We start from the raw sequence: 24552 nt of genomic DNA, 5'->3' as shown, positions 1-24552 counted from the left end.
GCAAACAGTCACACCACTGGTTTTCTGTCTCGGGGGCAAAGGAAATAAACAGGACTGCCTGCAGCCCAGAATAGCTTTGGGGCCGCTCTGGTATTTGCCGGAAAAATCCCAGGGAAAGATGTGTCCATTTGTTTCCTAAGAAAAAGCAAGACAGACTTTATCATCAAGTCCTTGGCATTCTTTTACTCTTCATTGTATCTGCTGCTGGTTAAAAACCAGGAAAATGAAACTGAGCTTCAAGATTTGAGGTTTGTTTGAGTCTCCGAAATTAATCCGCTAATAGCTTGTGCTTTAGCCTGTGTTTGGGCACTAAGAAACAGCGAGATGTGAGACTCCCTCTCCAGCACGGATGGAATATTTTACCCCTCTCAGTGGACAAACACAGACAGCCAAAGCCCAGAACTGCTGATACTCACAAAGCTTTCTATAAACTAAGAAACCACTTGCATTTCCGTGGTTGATGTGAGCTGACATAGGAACTTTTGCAAGAACATTTTAAATTTGTAATTTCTCCCTTTTCGGTAAAACCAGCAGCAATTCCTAGATCTGGGATCCTGGGACATCTGGGTAGAACGTTGCTAACAAGACCCTCTTCATTTCCATATCTACTTTCATCATGACGTTTCACAAAGATAAAGTGCGATGTTGTGCACCGAGGGCTACTTGCCTGGAATATGGCAGCAGCTGAAACCTGTCAAAGATGCAGCAGCTTTTATAGCAATTGCAGTTAACGTGGCTTTTAAGAAAACTTGTATGAATGTTTTTGGCAGATAATATGTTTTGAAATGTACTATAGTAAATGTGTGCTACTTCTCATTAGAAAAAGCAAATGAAATACAAATTTTGTTTCTCAAGGCTTAATATTTGTTGTGTTTATATAAACAGGATATTAGCACTGTATACCAGATCTTCCCAGATGAGGTGTTGGGATCAGGACAGTTTGGAATTGTTTATGGAGGTAAGGCTTTGGTGTCATTTACGCTTATATTTAAGATAGAAAATTTTTTGAATGGTGAAAGTATTTGGACTCTGAAATGTTTTGTTACAGAAATTAGCTCCCATTGTTTCATGTAAGGAGCATTCATTAAACAATGAAACTGGGTTTTGTTGACAAAGTCATTTTGTAATTTGAAGTTTTCTACCCAGTAGTGGGTCAGTGTATATTAATAGCTTCATCTTCTCTGTAAGTGCGGAAAAGTGTTCGAGAACTATAACTGAAGAAGAAAAAAATGTATACTTTATTCTTCCTGCTGTTTTTCTTGGCATGTTTTTGTGAGCTTTTTTCCTTTGTTTCTCAGTAGTTTGTTAGAATTGTTTCTTTGGGTTTATTTTCTTAATAATTTTTCCTGGTTTTCCTCCCTTTTTTCAGCAGTTTTTGGGGCTGTATCTACATACAGCTGTTGTTTGAGACAGTGTGAAGTGAGAACTAACTACAAATTTCTCACTGAAGTATCTCTGTGAGTCTGATAAACCTGCGACATGCACTCACATGCCTAAAGGCAATCACCTATTTCCTTATTTGCTAGTCTGGAACTACTGTTGAAGGACTAAGCCTCCAACCTGCCAGTTACAGACAATGCAGCTTAAGTATACGAACAAGCATATATATATATATTAGAAAGTTAACTTTGCATCTATATTCTTGAAATGCAGAGCCTGCTTTCTCATTTGTATGTTTCTTACACGTTTAAACAGCTTTGTCAGATGATTATGAGAAAAGTTCTCTTGTCAAAGGGTAGGAAGAAGGGAAAGGACAGAAAACTTTTAATGACTTACGTGACTTAATTTGCTGTAAACCTGCTCTGACAATTACTTGGTTGTGTTCATTTGTACAATCCAGTGGAAGTGGAATGTTTTTCAGAATTAATCATGTTAATTGATAGAGGCCTTTTCTGTTATTAATGCAGGAAAACATCGTAAAACAGGAAGAGATGTTGCCATTAAAATAATTGACAAACTAAGGTTTCCAACTAAACAGGAAAGTCAACTTCGTAATGAAGTTGCAATTTTACAGGTATTTTTCTATTCTTTTTACCATATTAACTCCATTTATACATTACTATAAATATCAGATAATATGATAATTATTTTAATTGATAATCACTAGTATTTTGCAAAAATTACTAGTATTTTTGCTGCTTAATCTGCATAAATAGCCAAGACCAAATATATTGGGGATCTAATGTTAGGAATTACAGTTTCTGCAGTTTTAACCACCAGGCACAATAAGGAACATGTGTGTTTGTTAAAATTATTTGAAGTTCATCCATCCTCCTATGCTCTCCCTAGATATTTCATGCCTGTTGCCGACAGATTAGGCACACAGTTTAAATTATGAAAGAGTGAAATGTTGTCTGGTTTAGGAAGGTGCGAAGACTGGCTATGTAATGACAAAACCTAGTAATCATGTTGGGAAATCTATGTTATTCAAGTGCTGTATTTATCTTTAATAGAATCTTCACCATCCTGGAGTTGTAAATCTGGAGTGTATGTTTGAGACACCGGAAAGAGTGTTTGTTGTTATGGAAAAACTCCATGGAGACATGCTGGAGATGATCTTATCAAGTGAAAAGGGCAGGTTGCCAGAGAGAATAACAAAGTTTTTAATTACTCAGGTAAGAAATTAATTATAGACCTAGAAGGAGATTTGAGGTCAATTATTATCACTGTTTCTTATGTTTTGCTTTTGGCATAATTTACCTGTCTGATTTATGAAAGCTTGAATTGTAATATCAGGGATGGTACAGACGGCTTTGTGTACATTGTCTGGTAGGTCGTAAACCATTAAGACGACCTAGAACTAGACACGTGTACAGCTGTCTGGCTGCTGGATGGAAGGGCCATCAAGCTACAGTTTCTCATATGCTTCAAGAATTAAGCACAAGAAATGGATGCAAAGCACTAACAGCAAACTGTCGAAGACCTACACAAAGAAATCTGAGCCTCTTGAGCTGCCCGATGCCTAACCATTGCAGTTCGTACTATGCACTTTTGTGCATATTTTCTGTGCGGAGATTGGATCTCAGCACTACCTCTGATTAAATTAGTTTGGTTTCCTGTATGACTTCTGTTAACAGTGTGATCTGGGTTGGGGTTTTTTTGTTCTTCCTGTTGTCACATTATCATAGTGCTTCTGTGGCTGCCCGTAATACTGATTTACATTTGGATACACAGTTGAGAAGTGAGCTGCCCCAGAGTCAGAGCAGTCCACGTTTCAGCGGTCAGAAAAAAGAAAGGAGCAGGAACAACAGGGTTGTGGTGGAAGTTTATTATTCAGGGTAGACTGTAGTAGGTTCCCTATTTTTTAGGCTTTCATGGGAGAAACTGCCACCAGCTTCAGAATTTGGTTTCTTGCCTTCCCAGGTTCATTCAGCCTCCTCGACATTCCCCGCTCTAATATAGTGGGAAATTCTGCCAGCCCCTGACCAGACACAAGGAAAGGAATTAAAACCACAGGAATAGGATAAAAATTTCTGTTATGCTCTGTTGCCACGTTCTTGTGTGTGGAATGGAATAAAAATTCATGCAAGGCTCCTTATGCTTTCTCTCCTCAAGAAAAAGTTTAAAATGGATCACATAATATTTCTGTGAAATTTTTTGAGTGAATTTAGGTCTGGAAGGTCATTTTGCAAATGTCCCTGCATCCAAAGTTCTCCCAAAAAAAAAAAAGTAAACAAATACTTAGAATCCAGTTTTTGAAAAAAAGTGTTTAGGATATGAAGTCTTTGGAGGGGGAAGAAATCATATTTCAGACAGTAAAACATCAAGAAAACGAGGCACAGCAAATAATAGCTGACATTTTTGTGCTTTGTTTTTTTCCCATTGTAGACATTGTTGTAAAAGGTACATTCTTGTTGGATTGTTTTTCTCTACAGTGGTCCTTGATTCTCTGATCACCGATATTGTCCAAACAATATAAAACCAAAAAAAATTTACGTCATTCAAAACTGAATTTCTTTCTGATTTCTTTCTTCACAGATCCTTGTTGCTTTAAGACATCTTCATTTCAAAAATATTGTTCATTGTGACCTCAAACCAGAAAATGTGTTATTGGCATCAGCTGATCCTTTCCCACAGGCAAGTAGAAAGTGCCCTTTCTTAAGATAAATTGTTAAGTTATTACGTGTTAGCAATCATTGTTTTATGAACAAACAAAAAAGTGACTAGCGACCTCTCTGTATCTCCTCCAGGAACTACACAGGATTTTTAGATATGAAAAAACAGATTACTTAATCAAAAAACTTTCCAAACAAGAAACGTTGAAAAATCCTTGCCTTTTGTCATTTGCCTAAAATATTCAACTAGAGTTGCAAGTGTGACATTACTTGTGCGCTTGTCTCTAATTTGCGCACATTTACAGCAGAAATTACTTATCTGATTGATTTGATCCAGATAAGTGACAATTTGCAAGCAGTCACCGGAAAGGCAGTTTTTTTTCGGAAAGTTAGGGTAGAGCTCATGAAGAACAAGAGCTTCTTCCTTAATTTTATGCATTTAAATGCCAGGTAGATTGCAGACTATTTAAATATCCTTTCTGGCTCGTTGTTGTATTTCTCATTAAGAAGTATTTGTATCAGCTCCTGTTACCTTTGATCTGCAGAGTTCAACTGTGATCTCCTCCAACTGCCCGTATTCAAAAGGAGCACTGTTGGTAATTTCTAAATAATATCAGTATCAGTAATTGGAAAGGAAGGATGTATACTGAGGCGTTCAGTGAGAATTTTTAAGCAGATAAATCTTTCCCTCTGAAGAAATCAGACAAGGAAGTTTGCAGAGAGGCAGGGTGTAACTAGGTCCACAATAAAATGAAAGTGGAAGTTCAAGAACTAAATCAACTTAACGTGATTTAGGAAAAAAACCAAACGTAAGAAAATTTTTCTGTTTGCCGTGTTTTTATGCTATGAATGAATTAGTGTTACTTTGTGTTACTACTTTCACCAGCAGCCTGAGGTGTTAGGCTCACCTGAAACTGCATTTCTTTCATTCTCAGTTGTCCTGTGTTACTGGGTTTACCATGGTGTATTCATGGAGTGAAAGAATAGAGGAGATGCAATGAACTGATAATCTGATCTAACGTCTCAGTGGAATTAAGGGTATTTATTCCTCTCAAAGAGGAGTTCAACAAAAAGTATCCTTGAAGAAACAGTAGGAGATGCATCTTGCAACTAAACCATGCTAAAAGTTCCTCAAGTATGTGTTTGATAATAAAAATAACGTCTGTCTTACTATAGCACTTTTCTTTAAACAGGTAAAACTTTGTGATTTTGGTTTTGCCCGAATCATTGGGGAGAAATCATTTAGGCGTTCAGTTGTAGGAACACCAGCCTACCTTGCTCCAGAAGTGCTGAGAAACAAAGGCTACAACAGGTCTCTGGATATGTGGTCGGTGGGTGTCATCATTTATGTAAGCCTCAGTGGTACCTTTCCATTCAATGAAGATGAAGACATACACGACCAAATCCAGAATGCTGCTTTCATGTATCCACCTAATCCTTGGAAAGAAATTTCTCATGAAGGTAATATTTGTTTGTGGCTGGTTTTATATAAATGCTAAAAAAGAGTAGTTGTATTTTGCTGTTATGTTTTTTTCCCTGTATGTACCAGTGGGGGGAAAAAAAATAATTGAAATTTCAAGGTACCATAATGTGAAGTCTCTGTTTCGTGCTGTCAGCTGCTTTAGACATTTCCTGCAGAGCATGTCTAGACTGCATATGGCATAATTCTGTAACCTGGGATCTCTCAGGGAGGCGCTGAAGGAGGCACAAAGCCACCTACAGGTTGAGTTGCTATAGAATCTTGTGGGGAACCTCAGCTGCTGAAACTGGTGTGGCTTATATTTACTTCTGTACCTCTTCTTTCAGCTCTAGTACCTCTGCAGTCTTTTTCTCATTCTACTTGTGCCAATACTTTAGTTTTATTCAGTAGAATGCTGTACCCTGATAGTCTTTCTGTGGAGAAGATAAAGATACCGAACCATTCCAAGCAGATAAGGTTTCAAGAACAGTGTGAGAAAGTGTCGTAGAAGAGGCTTTCTGCAGGTGGGGGAAGGCTTGGAGATAACCAATGAGGCTTTGGAAACTAGGATTCTAGTCAAAGACATCAGAGATTTTTGGTAGTAAAAGAATAATGTGAATGCTTCACTATGAACATCTTTAAAGAAAGTAAATGAATTCTATTAAAGATGTCTCTGAAAACAGTTACGTAGGGCATTTAACAAAAATAATAGTTCTGGTTTCACCAACAATTCTTGTACATAACAAAGATTTTCAGGCAGCTTGATTTTCCCTGGGTTGTTTTTTTTAAATCATTATCTCTATTTCCTTAATGTTTTGCAAGATTGCTTCGTAAGTCTTAGAGGAAACAATATAAACATCAGATTCTTATCTTTTTTTCTGAATATTAGTATGTACCAAATTTGATTAAAATATTAGCATTTACAATTTCCATTAGTTACAGTACAGATTTTTGGGTTTCAGGTGACATGTTTAACTTACGTGTTAATGGTGCCTTAGAGAAGTGTGGCTACTGCTCATTGTAATATAGCCGTGAGAGATTCTCAGCTGAAAAATGCTTTGAGAGCATTGTCTGTTGTTTTATCTCAGTGGCAGATGAAGTTTGATGAGATCTGTTGGGGGAAAAAAAAAAAAAGCAGATATAAATCTGCACAATTACACACTGAAGTCCTCCTGAACCTCCACACACTTCTGATATGTAAGCTGACAGAATCTGTTGGCAGCAATGCTTTATCTGGTGCTAGAGATAAGCAAACAGCAATCAACACTGAAGAGGCTGCAAGAAATTGTCTCCCACAAGTTTCTACTGTGGTAGACAGAAGATCAATTTTTACATTCAGAGGTGAAGATTCAGTAGAGCACCTACAGAAAACTCACCTACTGGGGTGTTATCTCTCCTTTCATAGAATCACAGCCTTCATTAAGAGTTGATGGTTATCAGGCTGCAAGCATGCAGAAGGTTGGGAAAGAATACGCTTAAGCAAATGACTAAATTAAAATCTGCTTATACGTTGTGATTTTATTGTATATTTTGAATTCCTAACTGATGAGCCACTCTATTGTGCTAAACAAAAACCTGAAAACAATCTGAACAGATCCATTGTGTTTAACACAGGGAGTTGGCATCTAGATATCTGTTCAAGTACTATTTGATAACGCTGACTTTTAGAGCTCAAAATTGAACTCAAACTCCAGATTAGCTAGGGGAGATAAAGGAACGGTTTTCTCATGCAAGCTACTCTGGTCCACGCTCCTGTGCAGGTCAAAAAGAGGGCAGGTGCATGGGCCCTGTACACCTGCCGGCCCCATCCAGTTTGTGTTATCTATGACCATATATCATGGTTAAAATGCAAATCTGTACCCAGTGTCCTAACTCATCTAATCTGGATTACAGTCCTGAATAGTGCCATGATAATTGATGCTATCAATCGCTGAAGCATTTGGAGGGGGAAACACAGGCGGTTATTTAAAGATTTTATGAAGTTTCTTACTCAACGTTGCAAATAGAACTTATTTCATAGAATCATAGAATGGTCTGGGTTGGAAGGGACCTTAAAGATCATCTAGTTCCAACACTCCTGCTGTGGGTGTGGACACCTCCCACTAGACCAGGCTGCTCAAAGCCCCATCCAACCTGGCCTTGAACACCTCCAGGGATGGAGCACCCACAGCTTCTCTGGACAACCTGTTCCAGTGACTCACCACCCTCACAGTGAAGAATTTCTTCCTAATATCTAATCTAAATCTCCTTTCTTTCAGTTTAAAACAGTTACTCCTAGTCCTATCACTACACTCCTTCATAAAGAGTCCCTTCCCATCTTTCCTGTAGGCCCCCTTTAAGTACTGGAAAGCTGCTATAAGTTCCCCCTGGAGCCTTTTCTCCAGGCTGAACAACCCAATCTCTCTCAGCTTGCCTTCATAGGAGAGATGCTCCAGCCCTCTGATCATCTTCATGGCCACCCTCTGGACTCGCTCCAACAGGTCTTATGTTGAGGGCACCAGAGCTGAACACAGTACTCCAGGTGGGGTCTCACCAGAGCAGAGTCGGGGGGCAGAATCACCTCCCTCAACCTGCTGGCCACGCTTCTTTTCATACAGCCCAGGATATGGTTGACCTTCTGGGCTGCGAGCACACATTGCTGGCTCATGTTGAGTGCCTCATCAACCAACACCCCGAAGTCCTTCTCCTCGGGGCTGCTTTCAATCCGTTCTCTGCCCAGCCTGTATATGTACTTGGGATTGCCCCAACCCATGTGCAGGACCTTGCACTTGGCCGTGTTGAACTTCATGAGGTTTGCATGAGCCCACCCCTTTCAAGCCTGTCGAGATCCCTCTGGATGGCATCCCTTCCCTCCAGCATGTCAACTGCTCCATACAGCTTGCTGTCCTCAGCAGACTTGCTAAGGGTGCACTCAATCCCACTGTCCGCGTTGCCAACAAAGATGTTACACAGTACCAGTCCCAGTACCCACCCCTGAGGAACACTACTCATCACTGGTCAGCACTTGGACATCAAGCCATTTGTGTAATTAAATGTGAACTTTGGTAACTAAAATACAGTCACTGGGGCTCATAAATTTCTCTGCACTAAATGCTATAAATCTGTGAAGTTCAGACAGGGAATTAGTTTCAATCCCAACAGGTTACATTTGTGCACTTGAAAATCCTCCTTTAGCTTGTCATAAGGTCTTTCAGCTTCCCAAAAAGGTTAAGATAATGAATGGGGTATTTGCCTGATACATCTTTTCCATTATTCTTTTTGCCAATTATTATTAATAATTGATGGTTTTTCAACAGAAGTTTTAGCATACATGACTATGATTACTTTTTTTAATATTTAAGTTTTCATATAAATGATCCGTAATAGATTTTTTTAAAAGGCATAATAGACTTATTGTTTAACTGTTTCCTGGAATTTGTATCAAGCAATGATTCTCCCAAGAGAACATTAATTATCATCTACTAGTTCTTCCACTCAAGCTTGTAAGGGAGTTATATCACAATGTGGAATGTAATCCTGCAGCAGAATACGACAAGCTCTTTATAAACAAGCATTGATCAACCTATCTCTTTCAAGCTGGTATGATTTGAAATTGTTGTTTGTCTTGAAGGATCTACCCAGGTATTTTTTTCTAAGAAGTATTATTCTTTGTTTTAAAATTAAAACAAATTTATTTAAGTTATATTTTTAGTTGTAAGAAAGAAAAAAAAATTGTGAAGATCCAGCAGTTAGTCCAATTTATTTACTGACATTTTAAAACTTCTACAAATATTTAAGAGAAGTTTAACACATAATAAACACCCACAGTCTTCACAGAAACCTTCAACCAAAATTTTGCTGCACTGCTATAGCATTAAAAAATTGAAAGCAAAATTGATTAGACAAGTATTATTATTGCAGATAAAAGAAATGGAAAATAAGTATTACTTTTAATGCAGGTAGGAAAGATCTTTTTAAAGTGTTTTGCTGGGCGAATTTGACAAATAAGAGCCATTTGTCAAAAGGTTATCATAAGGAAAAATAATGTACATAATGTAAATATTCTTCTTTCTTGCTTTCTCCATTACTTACTGCATTCTTCTCGTATGTCCAAAAGACAGTGCTGTGTTCAAGCAGTCCTCAACAATGGACTCTATGAATTGTACATTACAGCTAGATTTTAAAAGTGGTACCTTCATACAGAGATTATATTACACGCCTCAGTAGTAGCAGCCAGACACTGAGAATTCAGTGCTCTTAGAAGAGCTAGGCTATCATTCCAGAGTATTAGTATTAACTCTGATTTATGCATGCCAATAAAAATCCTCAGGTTTGCTGAACATATGAAATGCAATATGCATGACTCTCTCCTCTCTTTTTACTGTTGAAATATGTCAGTACTGGTTGCTGTGAATGTTCATGGTATGATAATCCTAGAAACACTGTTGTAGAACAGTGAGAAGTAGTACAAGGAATTACGTATCGGGTTGAGCTAAAAAGAAATAAGTGTTTATTCAAACCTATTGCTTTCTCTATCAACAATCCTGCTTGATGCAAGTGATGGTAGATAAGACAGATACCCTAAAACAATAGATAGGGGGGGTTACTTCATAACTGTACTGAGTTAGGACTGCAAACATACGCAGATGATACAACTGAGGTAGTTACTTCTGAAACCGCAGGAACTCGTTTGCTCGAAATTCTGTGTGTGTACGTTTAGTGGAACTGTAAATGTTTCAGAAGTTGTGGGGTTTTTACCTTGTTATGCAAGTTTCACTTTAGATTAAAGGAAGTGATCATCAACCAAGTGCATTGCCAGTGTCTGTGAAACAACAATTTTATTAAAGGGCAGATAATTTTTCGCAAAATGACTAATGAAAGCAGTGTTAGGAATTTTTGCATGCCTATAGCAAAAATCGACACTGAGGAAAGCAGAACAGTGCTCAACCTTTTTGTTTCTTGCTTACGACTATTACTCTGTCTCAGAGAGCCAAATTGGATGTAAAACTTCTTGCGACTGTAGTTTTTTCAGTACTCTTTTCAGACCTTTACTCATGTAAAAACTTTAAGAGTAGCTAAACTTAGTTATTGCCACGTTTACTTCTATTTTTATTGTAAACAGAAAGGAATTAAAAGCTCAGATATTTTACTTTTTAGCAGAATCACATATTTCATTGCATTTAATGAATAGTGCACAAATTAGAGTGAATGATGCTCTGTTTATCCCCACTTTGGTTTTAGTGCTCAGTAGATGCTTTTTCTCATATTGCCAAGCAACAACATGTTAATTTGGGAGCTGGAACACAGAGCGGAGCAAAATTTTAAAAGGAAAAAAAAATTAGATAGGTCATACCTAAACACTGTGTCTGGAAAAGCAATGACAGTACTAAAGTAGCCTAAATGTTCCCATCCTGTATTCCTTATTCAATTATTGGTCTTAAGGTAAAATTCAATTGGCTTTTAAAATTCTAAACTGCACTGATGAAGCAATAGATTTATAAATGACCCATAACATGACCCATAACAGTTTAAACTGCGTAATTATATAAATAATACACTTAACGTCTAGCAAGTTCAGAGCAAGAACATATGGAAACTGTATTTTGGAGAAAAAGTGTGTCATAAAACTAACTCAGACCACACTATTACATTATTTTCTTGAGAATTACTTTTCTGTAGCATTTTCTAGCAATTTTTAAAATAAAAATCTACAGTCACGAGCCAAGAGAGAAGGCAGAATTCATTTGAGGATAATATTTTTGTGTTTCTAATGTCTTTCAGTTGCTATCAATGGTTCTGTCTTTTCTGCCACTCAGGAGTGTGGTCTAGTCATTGACTATTTCTCTTTTCTCTCCATAATGTGTCTGTCTGATGTCATAACACCTGGATTAATCTCATCAACTCTTCCTGCTGAGAAATTCTAGGGGGGTTTGTGTAATGCTTTGTCTGTCCTCTTTCCCCATTAAAACTTAACCTATAAAAACAAAGAATTTTCAATTTTTGTAGCTCTCAGAAATGTATTTTTTTCCCAACTGATTATCCATTCAAAACATTCCTGTGAGCATAATTTCCCGAAGCATAGCCCTCATGCACGAAATCCCTTTTCTAACTTCACCAAACCCAATTGCTTTACGTTTTGAGGTTTTCCAGAGATTCCTCCATAGGGAATTCTGATTTCCACCCCCACTAAACAGCTGCATTTTCCCGCCTTTTTACAATAGCTTCTCTTTTTTGAAAGAATACTGCCCCAAAACCAAGTTTGTGTTTGTACACCTAAACAGAACTGTAAGACGTTACAGTAGAGAGGTAGTTGCTGTTGTAAACTTTGGGTATCTTCTAGAAAACCAGATTTTGTCACAGCCACTCAACATTCCATTGCCCAGTCTGCTAGTTCTGTTCTGTCTTCAATTGTTTTCAAGCCAGCTTACATTTCCAAATTCACTGAATTCTGTATGACAATTTGACCTTGGTTCAGACTTCATTGTGGAATTTTGCTAGATATTCATACAGAGGCATCTACTTGCAGAATTATTTCCTGGTTTACAGCTTTAAATTTCACATCTGTCAAACACGGAGCCTATTTACAACAGCATTACTGTTCGTTTCCAACTTTGACTTTCCAGTCCACCCAATCTGCATCATCTCAAAAGATTTCTTTTGATTTAGCTACAAGTTACAAAAAAAAAACCCCAAAAACAACACTACTAAATATAAAGACAGAACTCCCTGAATGATTTTGCTCCTCTGCCTGTTAGCGTAATTTACCTAGTGTGTCTTCACTGTGGTGGCTGTTCTTTTGAACTGCATGGTCCTAAAATGTGCAGTGTCAAGCTTTGGATTATTCATGGTGTGTTTTGTTCTGTTGTGGAATTTTCATAAATCACTGTATTCATAATTTTTTTTTTCCATCAGCTACCAACACAGCTATTACTACTAGGCTGATGAGCTATGTGATATGCACAGTGTTGATTAGGTGCTTCACATTACTTTGTATTATTAAATAATTTGGGAAGAAACAATGCAATTTCTTCCATGCATTAAATTTGATCATGGTGTCCCTGTTACACTGCTTCACGTTACTTTGTATTATTAAATAATTTGGGAAGAAACAATGCAATTTCTTCCATGCATTAAATTTGATCATGGTGTGCCTGTTACACTGCTTTTGAGTCAGAATAAATACCACAGCTGCCTTCAAGACAGTATTTATATAGACTTGTTTCAGCATAATGTGAATAGGAACTCTGTTTCAGGCGTTAATGACAAAGTCACATGAATGAGCATTAAGTACGAGGAGGTCAAATGCATGTTATAGCTCAAAGATGCTCACTACCTCAGTAAATGTTTAACTAGCTGTTTAAAGTAAGGTCTTAGCTCTACTTACATATGTTTGCTAGGATAGATTAGTATTAAAAAAACTCTCTTACAGAGGTGCAGTTTTTAATTGCCAAGGATTTCTTGAATCCATGTCCCTGAAAATAATAAGTTCTGCCAGCTGAAGATTATTTTTTGCCAAAAATAACTGCATTTATACTACAGCATTTGTCAACAAAGCTGTATTGACTAGCAATAAGGAACGGGTTTATGTCTATGAAAAAAATTATACCACTGATCAGCAGAGCTATACTCAGAAGAATCCAGGGCCTAGGAAGTCCTTAGTTTTACATTAATGTCAGCAGCTTAAATTTTTACAAGTGATGGCTGTAAGAGTAGCTAATATTATGGGTGTACTTTAAAAATTTTGGACCAAATATGAATTTATTGTTAATTTAGGACTGCCTTTCTTGATATTCTTAAGGTAATTTCTTTTTTTTAACTTCTGTGAAAATAAAAAAATACTTAGAGTGAAAATTGTTAATGTCTTTAGTACAATTAATTATTTGCCATATTAATAAACTGCCATAAGCTGTTTAGAAACATGAACCTCCTGACTCTGGAGGTGCTTTCCAGTAAAAGAACCAACTAAAGAGCAATCCTTCCTGAAATCAAGGGCACATACAGCTTTTTAAAGTCGCGTTTGAATCGTCCCATTGGGGATTCTGCTAAATGATCACCCATCTAAATGACCAGTAGCCGTGCTATTGGAGTAGTTGGCTAGTTTATCACCTTTAACAAAAAGTCCAGCTGCTGGAACTTCATAAGCCCTCAGCTAGCTACTTATGCTATCCTTAAATCACAGGAAGTAAACAGGGGCCCACAGAAGTGTTAGAAAACGCAGTCCCATAATCCTCTCAGAACTTTCATTCAGGTTGCTTCCTTGGTGATAACCTGTTGGATTCCCGTGGATGATGTGCAGGCCGTAGGTCTTTCTTAACGCTCTGCATTTATTGAATTATTGATTTTACAGAGGAATATTGTCAAACTTTATAAAGGTCCTAAAATGTCTGACAAGTATTACTTTAAAACCTGGTTTTAAAACAATAATCAGTCTCTAGTGAAAACTCATAAAATTTACTTTAAAATACAGTGTAGTTGCTACCCTTGCCTCAAAACTGCTTTATCTTCCTAGACAGAAAATTTAATTTCCTAACAGTTGATGCCCCAGTTTTGTCCCCTGAATCACACTGAAGTTGTATGTCTAAACTAAATGTTAATACCTTCCAAATTTTTATCTCCAATGTTCTTAAGCAGTACGACTCAAAATGTAATCATCAAAGTACTAATTATATGAAATATTTTTTTTTCATTCAGAAATTGAGTCAACATGAATGTTACTGTTTGTACATCTTATATGAACTGTAGCCAGACCAAACCGTGTTAGATACTGGCTGTGAGGACACTATCAGGACAGGGTGGTTTTCTTTCAAGCTGAAACCGAGAATAACCAGGATCTTTCCTCGTTTCCTTTAAATAGTCCCACAGAACCTATCAGTGTCAACCTCCACAATTTATTTAACACCAGTTAAATTCAGAATTTTCTCCTTAACAGGCTATTCCAGATCCCTAAGGAAATCCTTTAATCCTTCAGTTCCAGCACTCAGCCTGTCTGTATTGAACTCCCTAGTTTCTGCGTCCCTTTACACAGCACTGTCCTTTTCTTGCCTTGCCAGCACGCGTCGCTTGCATCTTGACTTCTGATACTCAGAACTCTTACGCTTGAGAAGTGCCTTTTCTTGGATTGCATGATTTCCTGGTAAAAAATAGCTAATGCTTTTTGCTGTTGAAACTCGTGTTTGATCTCTTTCTTCACCCACGGTTGAAAACTTTGTGTATTAAAGCAAATGGAATTGAATCAAATAGTTTGGGCCCTAAGTCTTCATAATAGTCACGTTGGTGCTTATTGATTGCTAAGAGGCAAGTGATATTCGAAACTTTCCTGGCAAAAAGAACCCTAGATAAAGAACAAAAAACAAACACCAAAACTTGTTACAGAGACAGCAATATTCCAGTGGCAAAAAAGCAGACTATCAGTGTAAACTGCTGTGAAGAACAAATGATTCCTTAACACTGACAATCCCAACCATCCTGTGAAGCTGCCTTTTCACTTTTGTCTTAGTTTCCTTCTCTGTCTTACTTTATGTACCTTCTGTTGTGATTATTTCTAGCCCAATGCTTTTTGAGTCTGTTCAACAAGCCATTGGCAATTTCCCCCAAGAATACAAAGAAATATGTTATTACATGTAGTATGTCATTGTCCTGAAGGAAAAAAAGGGGCAAAGGGGTCTTCATCCTGTTGTAACTTGAGGGAGGCTGAGTGGGTAATTTCATCACTTCTATGGCTCACAGTCACATCTGCTTCCAGTGGGTTGGACAGAAGATGCATGATAGAGACGTTATCAATACTCCATGGCGGGAATAATATTCAGTAGGTACTTGGCAGTTAGAGGCACATCTTGGGAAACACGCACTTATATCTCAACAGATGGCTGACTGAAATCAGTTACCAGGACAATCAGTTCTTTCATCAAGTTCTTGACTTATTTGCCAAACAGATTCCTAGTAAATGATGAAAAATTAACTCTGAAGATCATATACACCTGAATACCACTGAAGATAAACAAATGGGAACCTTATTACATTCACATTCAGCACTGGCCTATTTATCAAAAAGACAGACTGAAGTCTTACTGTAATTCTGCTGAATTTAAGGGTAAGGGGACAGTGTTGAAAAAGATTGCTGATACCCAGATTTACTGCAGTGGGTAAGAACTATGTTCTCCTCTTCCAAGCATCAGATAAAAACTATGGCCACTACTTTTTCCCAGGTTGTATGAGAAGTCGCTCTTTAACTGAACCATGGCGTATGACTGACTTTTCTGTCTCTTCCTCATAACTTGGAACTTGAGAACTTCTTTTACCAACAAAGAGGAAAAAGATTAACCTCATGATTTTGGAAAACAAATGAGTTTTCAAACCATCTATCAGTAGTGGTCCTATTGGCTACCCACTGGATTTCTGATCCCACATCCATTTCACAGACATTTTGAGAGGGAACAAAATAAACATGAGTTAAAGAATTTAGCGTGAACTATACTTTACTCTAAAAAAAGCTAAAAATCTGTTTGTCCACAACAGAAAAAGTAAAATTAATGACCATCTGCTCCAGGAAAAGCATGTCTCAGAACCCCTGGCAGTGCCGCCTTTGTCAGAAGTCCCGAGATTTTTTTTATCTCATTCCCACAATTGGTTTGATTTCCAAGATAATATTCAGCAGTCTCCTCTTTTTACAACTACCATGTCTGTCTGTCTCTCTGTTTGCATGTCCTAGTTGAAACAAATACATTTAAACTGACATTTTCCAATATTATTTCCTTTCAGCTATTGATCTCATAAATAATTTGTTGCAAGTGAAAATGAGAAAGCGCTACAGTGTGGACAAAACGTTAAGCCACCCGTGGTTACAGGTATGGCTACAAATTCCGTGTCTTTTCTTATTCATTTAGGCTTTCAGTATATAACAAATTTTCATCTTTAAGCGCAGTAGAATCTAAGCAAATCTACAAACCTGAAGATATTTTCAGATCCTGAGAACCCTATGCTCCTTCACCAATTTACCTATAGTTTCTTATTAATTTTTGAAGTATTAGATTCCAATACTAAACTCATGTTTTCAAAATACATTACAAAAATATTTTCTTTTTTTTTCCACTGAGAACATGATATAAATATATATATACACACACACATATATATATATATATCTTTAAAAAACAAGCCTTAGAGTCATTTGACTTAAATCATCTTGTTGCCTGGAGCCTACCTGATTCACTTCTTATTAAAACTAATTAGTCAGCTTTCACTTTGCAGTCATCAGAAGAACTAGTGAAGTTATATGCTTTCCAGGAAAATACGTTAGCCACCTTCAATTGAAATCTTCAAGAAAAAACTGAAATGTTAGGAAATTTTGAGATGCTAGCAGACACTGTCTTCTGCTCCTCATATGGTAATTTTTTTATCCTGACAGCAGCCAAATCACTGCAAGTCAAAGACCTAAAACAGAACCAGTGCAGTGAGCAGCCAGGGCCCGTCCCACCACCCCCAGTCAGGGAGCAGGGACGGCTGGGGGCATTGGGCCCCTCCCTGGAGACCGGGATAGGCTGAGGCCAGGCTGAGACATCAGCCCTCGGGATCTCCCAAGAGATCCACATTTGCGTCTAGGAAAGTGCTCATGCCATAGACACGGCACAGATCAGATGCGTGATCTACAGTCTCAAAGAAATCTTTATCCAAACTGAAAACTAGTTCCTACTCCAGTACCTTACAGTTCCAACTGTTTCTCAAAGTAGAAGGTGACCTGCTGATATAGGAGGAAAAGGGCTGCAACCTCCTACCCTGCACCCTCCTTCCTCAGGGACATTTTTCCTGGGCCTGATTTCTTCCTCACAGGTTTCCTGTCACGCTCCAGTCTTTTCCTCCAAGACTGCTCTTCTCCCTGGCAACCATTGCAGAAGGCATTTTTCTGAGCCTTTGGGGACCAAAGAGGTGATCTGTGCTAAGGCCTGCAGCAAGGGTGCTCGCTGTCTCACATGTTGGAACAGTCCTTCCCCTCTCTATATCCACTTTTTTTGTTTTATTGCTTGTGCAATAGTGAGTAGAGGTGAACCAAGATGAGGCAGTACAGCAGCAGCTCTGGCACCGTGGATGAGATGAGTTCTCTTTCCAGAAGAGCCCGACCTTGTGGGCTAAGGAAAGATAACAGTGGTGCAGGGCAGTGGGATGTAGAGATGATTTCTGAGAGGATGCCTGGGTAAGAATTGGGCCAGGGTGTGGGATCGTAAGGATGAATGCTTTCATGCGTTTACAGCGTGTGGGTTTCTGGTGCTGTGGCTGGGTGACCAGGGTTCTGTCTTAGGTTGAGACAAGGTGAAGGAGAAAAAGAAAACTGGATACAGGATTATGAGCAGAGGTTAGTCTGCATGGGGCTAGGATTGGCTTTATTACTGCAGCTTCATGTGTGCTTTGGGTGGGAATAAGAAAAGGAATTGTTAAATTTGAGATGTACTTTAGGCAAATCAGAGGCTGCAGACCATGATGGTCTAAACAGCATGAGAACCAAACCAGTTTCCAGCCTTAGTGTTTACTGTCAACAAGGAATTCCAAAATACCCCGGTGTTTAGACGTGTATGTCTCTTTGAGCACACCAGTAATTGCCTAAGTTTGGAAAAACGGATTTTTTTCTAGCCCAAGCTGAATTTATATACTGCACCGTTATCCTGAGGTGGAGCGCCTGCCTTGACTGTGTGGTACAGATCACTAGGATGTACGTGTATTATTTAAAGATGTTTCTTCTTCCATATTCATCTTATGACTACTGTGAGGAATTGTTTTACCACCCATGTTTCATTTAGATATTATGGAGATCTGTAGACCATCCATACATTCTGCAAAACAACCCATAACATCTCCATACTATACTTATGTCAGAGTTTAATAAAATTATTATATCAAACAATCCTCTAGAGATGAAACCTATCTCTATAGGCAGATTTTGTATTCATTAATTTTAAGATTTTTCCATTCCAGAGCAAGAGGAATGCATGACCTTTAGATTGCCGAGTTAATAGCACTTTGCATATTATCGGTAGTAGAAGGGAATGCTATTTATTTTAGGAAATTTTAAAGTAATACTGTTATTCTGTTTCAGGACTATCAAACCTGGTTAGATTTAAGGGAGCTTGAATGTAAAATGGGGGAACGTTACATCACCCATGAAAGTGACGACTCCCGATGGGAACAGTATTCAGGAGAACATGGACTGCAGTATCCAGCACACCTTATCAGTCCAAGCGCTAACCATAATGAAAACACCAAGCTAGAAGAAACAGAAATGAAAGCCCTCAGTGAGCGTGTCAGCATCCTTTAAGTTGCATCCCCTATAATCTGTCAAAACACTGTGGAATTAATAAATACATACGGTCAGGTTTAACGTTTGCCTTGCAGAACTGCCATTATTTTCTGTCAGATGGGAACAAAGCTGTTATGCTGTTACACTGTTGATGTATCTGAGTTGCCAAGACAAATCAACAGAAACATTTTTGTGTGACCAACTGTGTTGTATTTACAAAAGTTCCCAGAAACACTAAACTTGTTATTGTGAATGATTCATGTTGTATTTAATGTATTAAAACCTGTCTCCACGGTGCCTTTGCAAACTAGTGTTTTTCTTACTTGAGCCTCATTTTGGTAAGAGAGAACTTTCCCATGAAGATCTGGGGGGTTTTTTTGTGCATCGTTAGTATTGTAATTGTAAGCAAACTCTTGAAGAGTAGATTATAACTGCTGTTCTGTGAACAACTTCTACCATTTGGATAAAAGCTTTATTTAGTGTCAAAAAAAATAGAAAAAGCAAAAAATAACGAATTGCATAGCACTGTACAGTTTCAAATCAGATAACCTCTGTGTGTGTGTCTGTGTATATAGATACACACAGACACACACACACATGCACTGTAACCTGCTCTTAAGCCTAAATGCCTTAGTAATGTAAACTGCAGCATATGTCGGTTGTATTTGCCCTTTTCTTAAAATATTCTTCTCTAATATGAATATTCTCTAATATGTACATTCAGAAGCTAAATAACATGTTGACTTTGTGTATGTTTTCAATAAAAGCCTTGTTAAAATAGGTTCATTTGATTGATCTTTCTGTTTAAAATATCCCTAGAATGGCATCAGGTGGAGTAGATTAGTTAATCATTAAGAAGCCCATGTGGAGGGAGGAAGGAAAATGCTGCCAGCTAACCTGCGTACCTATAAAACACACGTTGTAAGACCCTACTCAGATGATTTTATATCAGAAGTCCAGTCAGTTTTGAAATGTACTGGGGAGTGGGGAGTTGAGTACACTGATTTTGCACTAGTGAAATGAATGGGCATTTGTTTTTCAGAGAAAAGTGCTGCTTCTGCTTTTCCACTGACTTCTATTAAACTGACAAGGTTCCGACCCTCCTTCCCCTGAAAACTTCAAAGATACTAATTTTCATTTCTAACGGTTACTTAGTGTTCCAACCTAACCCATTTAGCTTTAACTGTGAGAGAGGTTCAGGCTGCACTGTAAAACACGTGCCAGGGTAACTCGGTGACAAGATGAAAATTATTCTATGCCACAGGCCATGTCTGAAAAAACCAGTTGATATACAGGTATTGAAGTGTGAGGCTGAAAAAGAAGAAATGCATGGGATGAGAGGCAGAAGTGTGCAATGATTAGAGACACATGTGATAAACTTCTACTGATGTACTTGGCTTTATGTTACAATCATGAGCTTTTCATCAGATAAATCCATTGTTTCCTCAAAGAAGAGCTTTGTCCAGGGGAAGTTTAGGCCAGATACATAACGTGACCAGAGCCAACAGAATTCTACTTACTTTGCATCTCTACTGGACGGATAGTGTGTACTGTAGAAGAAATAAAGAAAAGGCTCCTTTATTCAAACAGAAAAATTGTATTTTATAGAAAATGAAAAAGTGTTGTGACAAATGACTTTGTAATCTCTGCTTCCTCCTCCCCACCCCTTTTCCCCTACTCCCACTGCCAGAAAAGACAGGCAGCAGTTCAAGCTCAGAAATCCTTTGCCACTTCAGCTGGACCCTGGAAGGAAGCTCTCTGATAACAGTAGCCGTGTAACGTGTCCTGAAACAGCTCTTGTTGGGCTGAGTTCGAACGTGTTGACTTTTCTGCCATGCTCTAATGCCTGTATTTTCGGTCAGGACTTTCCCACAAGGCTGAATTTAGCTAATCATTGGCCATTGTTTCTTTTTCATCCAGCCTTAATCTTAAATCACGTAAAATAAAAAGAGATTCAGGATGATTATAAAATTTCTGTCAGTCAAAGTGTGTATGTATGTTTAAAGGCAAGTCTACTTAAATGTGCAGTGGTGGACTCACGGATACATGAAGATTATATTCTGTATTTTAACAGCTTCAGAAGTTGGGGCCAAATTAAGTAACTTTTCTAAAAGGAAATTGAGGAAAATTATCAGAATCATATAGACTTTGTTCAGATGTTGATATCGAGTGTTCGTAAGGAGCCATGACCTCACAGAAGTGCCTTAATTTTGTTGTCTCATTCATCTGTGTTAACCAGTAACAGAGATTTAGAGCTCTGCTTTTATACTGATCAGTTTAGGTGAGTCAGGTTTTTATTAGTGGCTTGTTTTTATTTACAGTCAGCCTACCAACCCTTGAGCAAAGGTAATTTTGAACGACACAAATTCTCAAAAATGTCAAATAGCATACTGGCACGCTGTTCTCAACCATAGACATTAGTCGGAAGATTAAAAGAGAAAGCAAACTACTTTGCAGCTTGCGATGGCATCTCTACGAAGCTGGGTGACAAAACTAAAACCAGCACAACTTTTAATGGAGGAAGGACATCAAGTACTTACGCCAAACCCCATCACCTGCTGATTTCTGCCATAACAACACTTAGCATGCACAAGGGTTTGCTAAGCACAGGCCTATGTTGATAAACGTACTTAATATCATGGAGCACTTTTGATAAACTGTTTACCAACAGAGCAGAGACAGAAGTATTAACAAATTGCTACTCTGCAATACTTTCTGACTAGCTACTAAACATGATTTCAAAGGAACTCTTGTTTTATTACTAGGGGCATATTATACTTCTTTTCCTCCCCAAGCCTTTTATTTTTAGTACTGAAGCTTCATCACTTTAAGGAATTTGTTGTGCAAATATTCATTGCTTTTCAAAAAAGAATCTGCCATTAGCCAATATAATAAATTAAAATTTTCCCTGCTGCTGTTCAAAAATGTCGCGCTGTGAAACCTGAGCTGTTTGCAGTTCAGCCAGACAGATGAATTCACTGATTCCTAACTCAAAGCCTAAATGGAAACTTTGTCTTCCAGATACATCAGCATCAAAGTGTGCTGAAGCAAATCTGGGGTTGTGTCATCCTACATGATTTTCCTTTGCTTGTTTTACTCAGGGAAAGGGAATGGTAGGCTGCCCTGTAGTAATGTTTCCATGCCCTTTAGATTTTCCATTAGGCCAACAGTTCCTGCGCATGCATCATGGAAGCAAAATGCAACAACGGTTATGCTGCAGATAAATACCGACCTGGGGATGTTTTGATGGGATTTCCTTTTCTGCTGTCCTACTGCATATCATATGCCTATCAAGCACACACGTACACATAATCATGCATCTGTAGACACGTTTATTGTGTCAGAGCTTAGCTGTGGAGTGCAGAGAAGTAGCCAACACGTACGTGGAAGCTAGAACTTCTGATTTATGTTAAGTTGCCATTTTCACTTCTACCATCACCTTTATTCATTCAGATATACTTTCTTTATCCACTGTTTTGTGCAGGCAGTTTAACTAACTCAGCAAATAATAAGGTGAGCAAAAAGCAAGCACTTGCGCAACTTTTACAGCTCAGCTGTCGCGTAGCTGCTCAGCCGCGTGTGACCATCCATCCACACCTTCACGCCGCAGGACGGAAGGGAATTCCTGTCAGTAAGCCTTGTCTCCTGTTGTCTCAGATACTACATCAGACCTCCTTTTTCTCAGCTTATCGGGATCTCTTCAAAACTATCTGGATATTCTGCCTTCCCCTTTTCTTCCTCCTCCCTTCTCTTTTCCCTCTGCACCTCGCTACTGAAAAGCCTTCCTAGAATCTCACTTCTCCGGTGACTATAAAGTTGTAAAACCTGACCTCATGGCAAGGCGAGAACCATCTGGTTTGTGTGTCAACAACAGTCATTTTTTTGTTTGAGAGGTTAAACAAACCAGGTTATTTCTTTTTCGTTATTGGGTAAATCAACACCTCTTCTGCACACCTAAATTTATCCTTGACAGTGAAGTCACAGAGGTGAGATGGAAAATGCTAATAAACTGGGAAAAAAACCCAACAAAACCTTACTGGACTAACAGGAACAGATACTTGGCATTGTGTGAAACTGGGGAGAAAGGAAAAAAAGAAAAACTCCTAGGGAAATTTTAAGAGTGAATCACTGGGCAGGTTAACCCCCATGTACTTCAGTACATAAGACATAGTGAGAAAGCTCAGAGTTGGATAATTATGGATTATGGTGCAGATTATGGTGCAGTATTATTCCGATAGACCTACCAAAATATTGACACCCTGGAAAAGCTCTGCTTCATGCAGATAAACCAGAGCCCTGTCCTTGTAGCTGTTCAGCACCCCAAACTTTGCTCAACTTATCACTTTCCTGGAGATGTGGAGATGCTAATTTATTCCACCCCACCCCCCCCCCACCCCCCCCCCCAAGACAGGCTATAATTTATTCTAGCAACAAAGGAAGCCAGCCACATACTGCACTGGCCACCTTCTACCTTATGACCAGAACCATGATGTCTGAACCAAGAGTCTCATATTCCTGGGGTTTACTCTGCATGTGCCAGATGGTAAAGAGCTCAACAAAATCAAATGTAAGCCAGAGGAACTGACTTGGTAGGTCACATACTTTTCAGTGGTGACAAATTTGACACCTGAATGGGATGCAGAATTTCAACTTGCTTTTTGCTCAGCTCGTTCCTAGCAATGCAGCAAGTGAATGCTGAAATCAAGGTCTACTGGGTGAGCTGATGCTTGTCTGTGCTTCTCACTGAATCTTTGCTTTGCTTAGGTGAAGAACAGGGAACAAGCATTATAAAAAGTGTAAACTGTTTTGCTGCCTCACTGAGCACATCTACTCACTTGAACATCAGCTGTTCAGAAATAAGAATTTAAGAAAAGTCTACTTATGCTTTGGCCTGAAAAGTTGCTATTTTGAAAGGTCCCATGAAATGAAATGTTTTGCTTGGGCACCCAGGCACTGAGGTCCTACACCCAAGGGCGTCTAGCTCTGCTGTGAGCCTGGAGGGCCTGAGGCCTCATGCTGCAGAAGTCTGCCAGGCAGGGTGCCAACCAGGGGAGCAACAAGGAAAACAGGCACGATGAAAACGTGCCTTTAAGGCAAATACCGAAATCTGCAAGCACATGTGTGCTGCCAAAGTTTGACAAAAATTGGCAGATTCTGTTGAAGCATTTCTATCCAGACAAACTATTTTCCAATATGAATTTATGATACATTTGCCAACTATAACCTAAATAACTTCTGATATAACTTCCAAAATGAATAGCGACTTATTGATGATGACCTCTTACACTTTTAATGGGGGCTGATTTTTCAGCGAGTCTTAATAACTACCCTTTGAGAAGCAAGTAGTTCATTTTGCTTCCACTGTTGACTTAGGCGTACAAAAGCATGAGTTAATTTTGAGCCGTTAGGTCACTAAATTTAATAAGTGGAAAGAGTACTGACATATTCTTAAGAAAAAATAAAAATTGACTTGAGGGACCTGGCTCACATTCACCAAGTAAAGAGCTGCAGCAGTTTAAGACGTTATTGTCTCAGCCCCCAGGTCTTTGTTATTGGACTTAGGGTGAAAATAGAACATTTCAACTTTTCTAATTGACACTGTAAAGCCTCTGAGGACAATTTTTATCTTATTGTTTAAGTTAATTTGCCGGATTGTGAGTTGGAGCTGCATTGCTCCATTCTGCCAGCTCTGTTACAGGGAGACATTTGGGAAAGGCGCAGGAGAGAGAGTGCAGGTATTGAACTACTGTAGCCAGATTTGGCAGAAATCGTGG

General features: G+C 38.5%; 1 protein-coding gene across 3 annotated transcripts in view; it reads left to right on the top strand.

The window, feature by feature from the left end:
• The window catches only part of PRKD1 (protein kinase D1), a 135976-nt gene extending 116413 nt beyond the window's left edge, over nucleotides 1-19563 (top strand). For all 3 annotated transcript variants that reach the window (XM_074585053.1, XM_074585054.1, XM_074585052.1), the window contains 7 exons: nucleotides 886-958; nucleotides 1908-2014; nucleotides 2454-2615; nucleotides 3979-4077; nucleotides 5249-5516; nucleotides 16252-16337; nucleotides 18578-19563. In XM_074585053.1, coding sequence (XP_074441154.1) covers nucleotides 886-958; nucleotides 1908-2014; nucleotides 2454-2615; nucleotides 3979-4077; nucleotides 5249-5516; nucleotides 16252-16337; nucleotides 18578-18796 — 1014 coding nt within the window. In that variant the 3' untranslated portion in view covers nucleotides 18797-19563. The remainder of the gene's footprint in view (nucleotides 1-885; nucleotides 959-1907; nucleotides 2015-2453; nucleotides 2616-3978; nucleotides 4078-5248; nucleotides 5517-16251; nucleotides 16338-18577) is intronic.
• Nucleotides 19564-24552: the final 4989 nt, after the last annotated feature.

Source organism: Larus michahellis, chromosome 4, assembly GCF_964199755.1.
Source record: "Larus michahellis chromosome 4, bLarMic1.1, whole genome shotgun sequence".
Classification (NCBI taxonomy): Eukaryota; Metazoa; Chordata; class Aves; order Charadriiformes; family Laridae; genus Larus; species Larus michahellis.
Note: the sequence above shows the minus strand (reverse complement) of the source record. Positions and strands in the feature narration are given on the sequence as shown.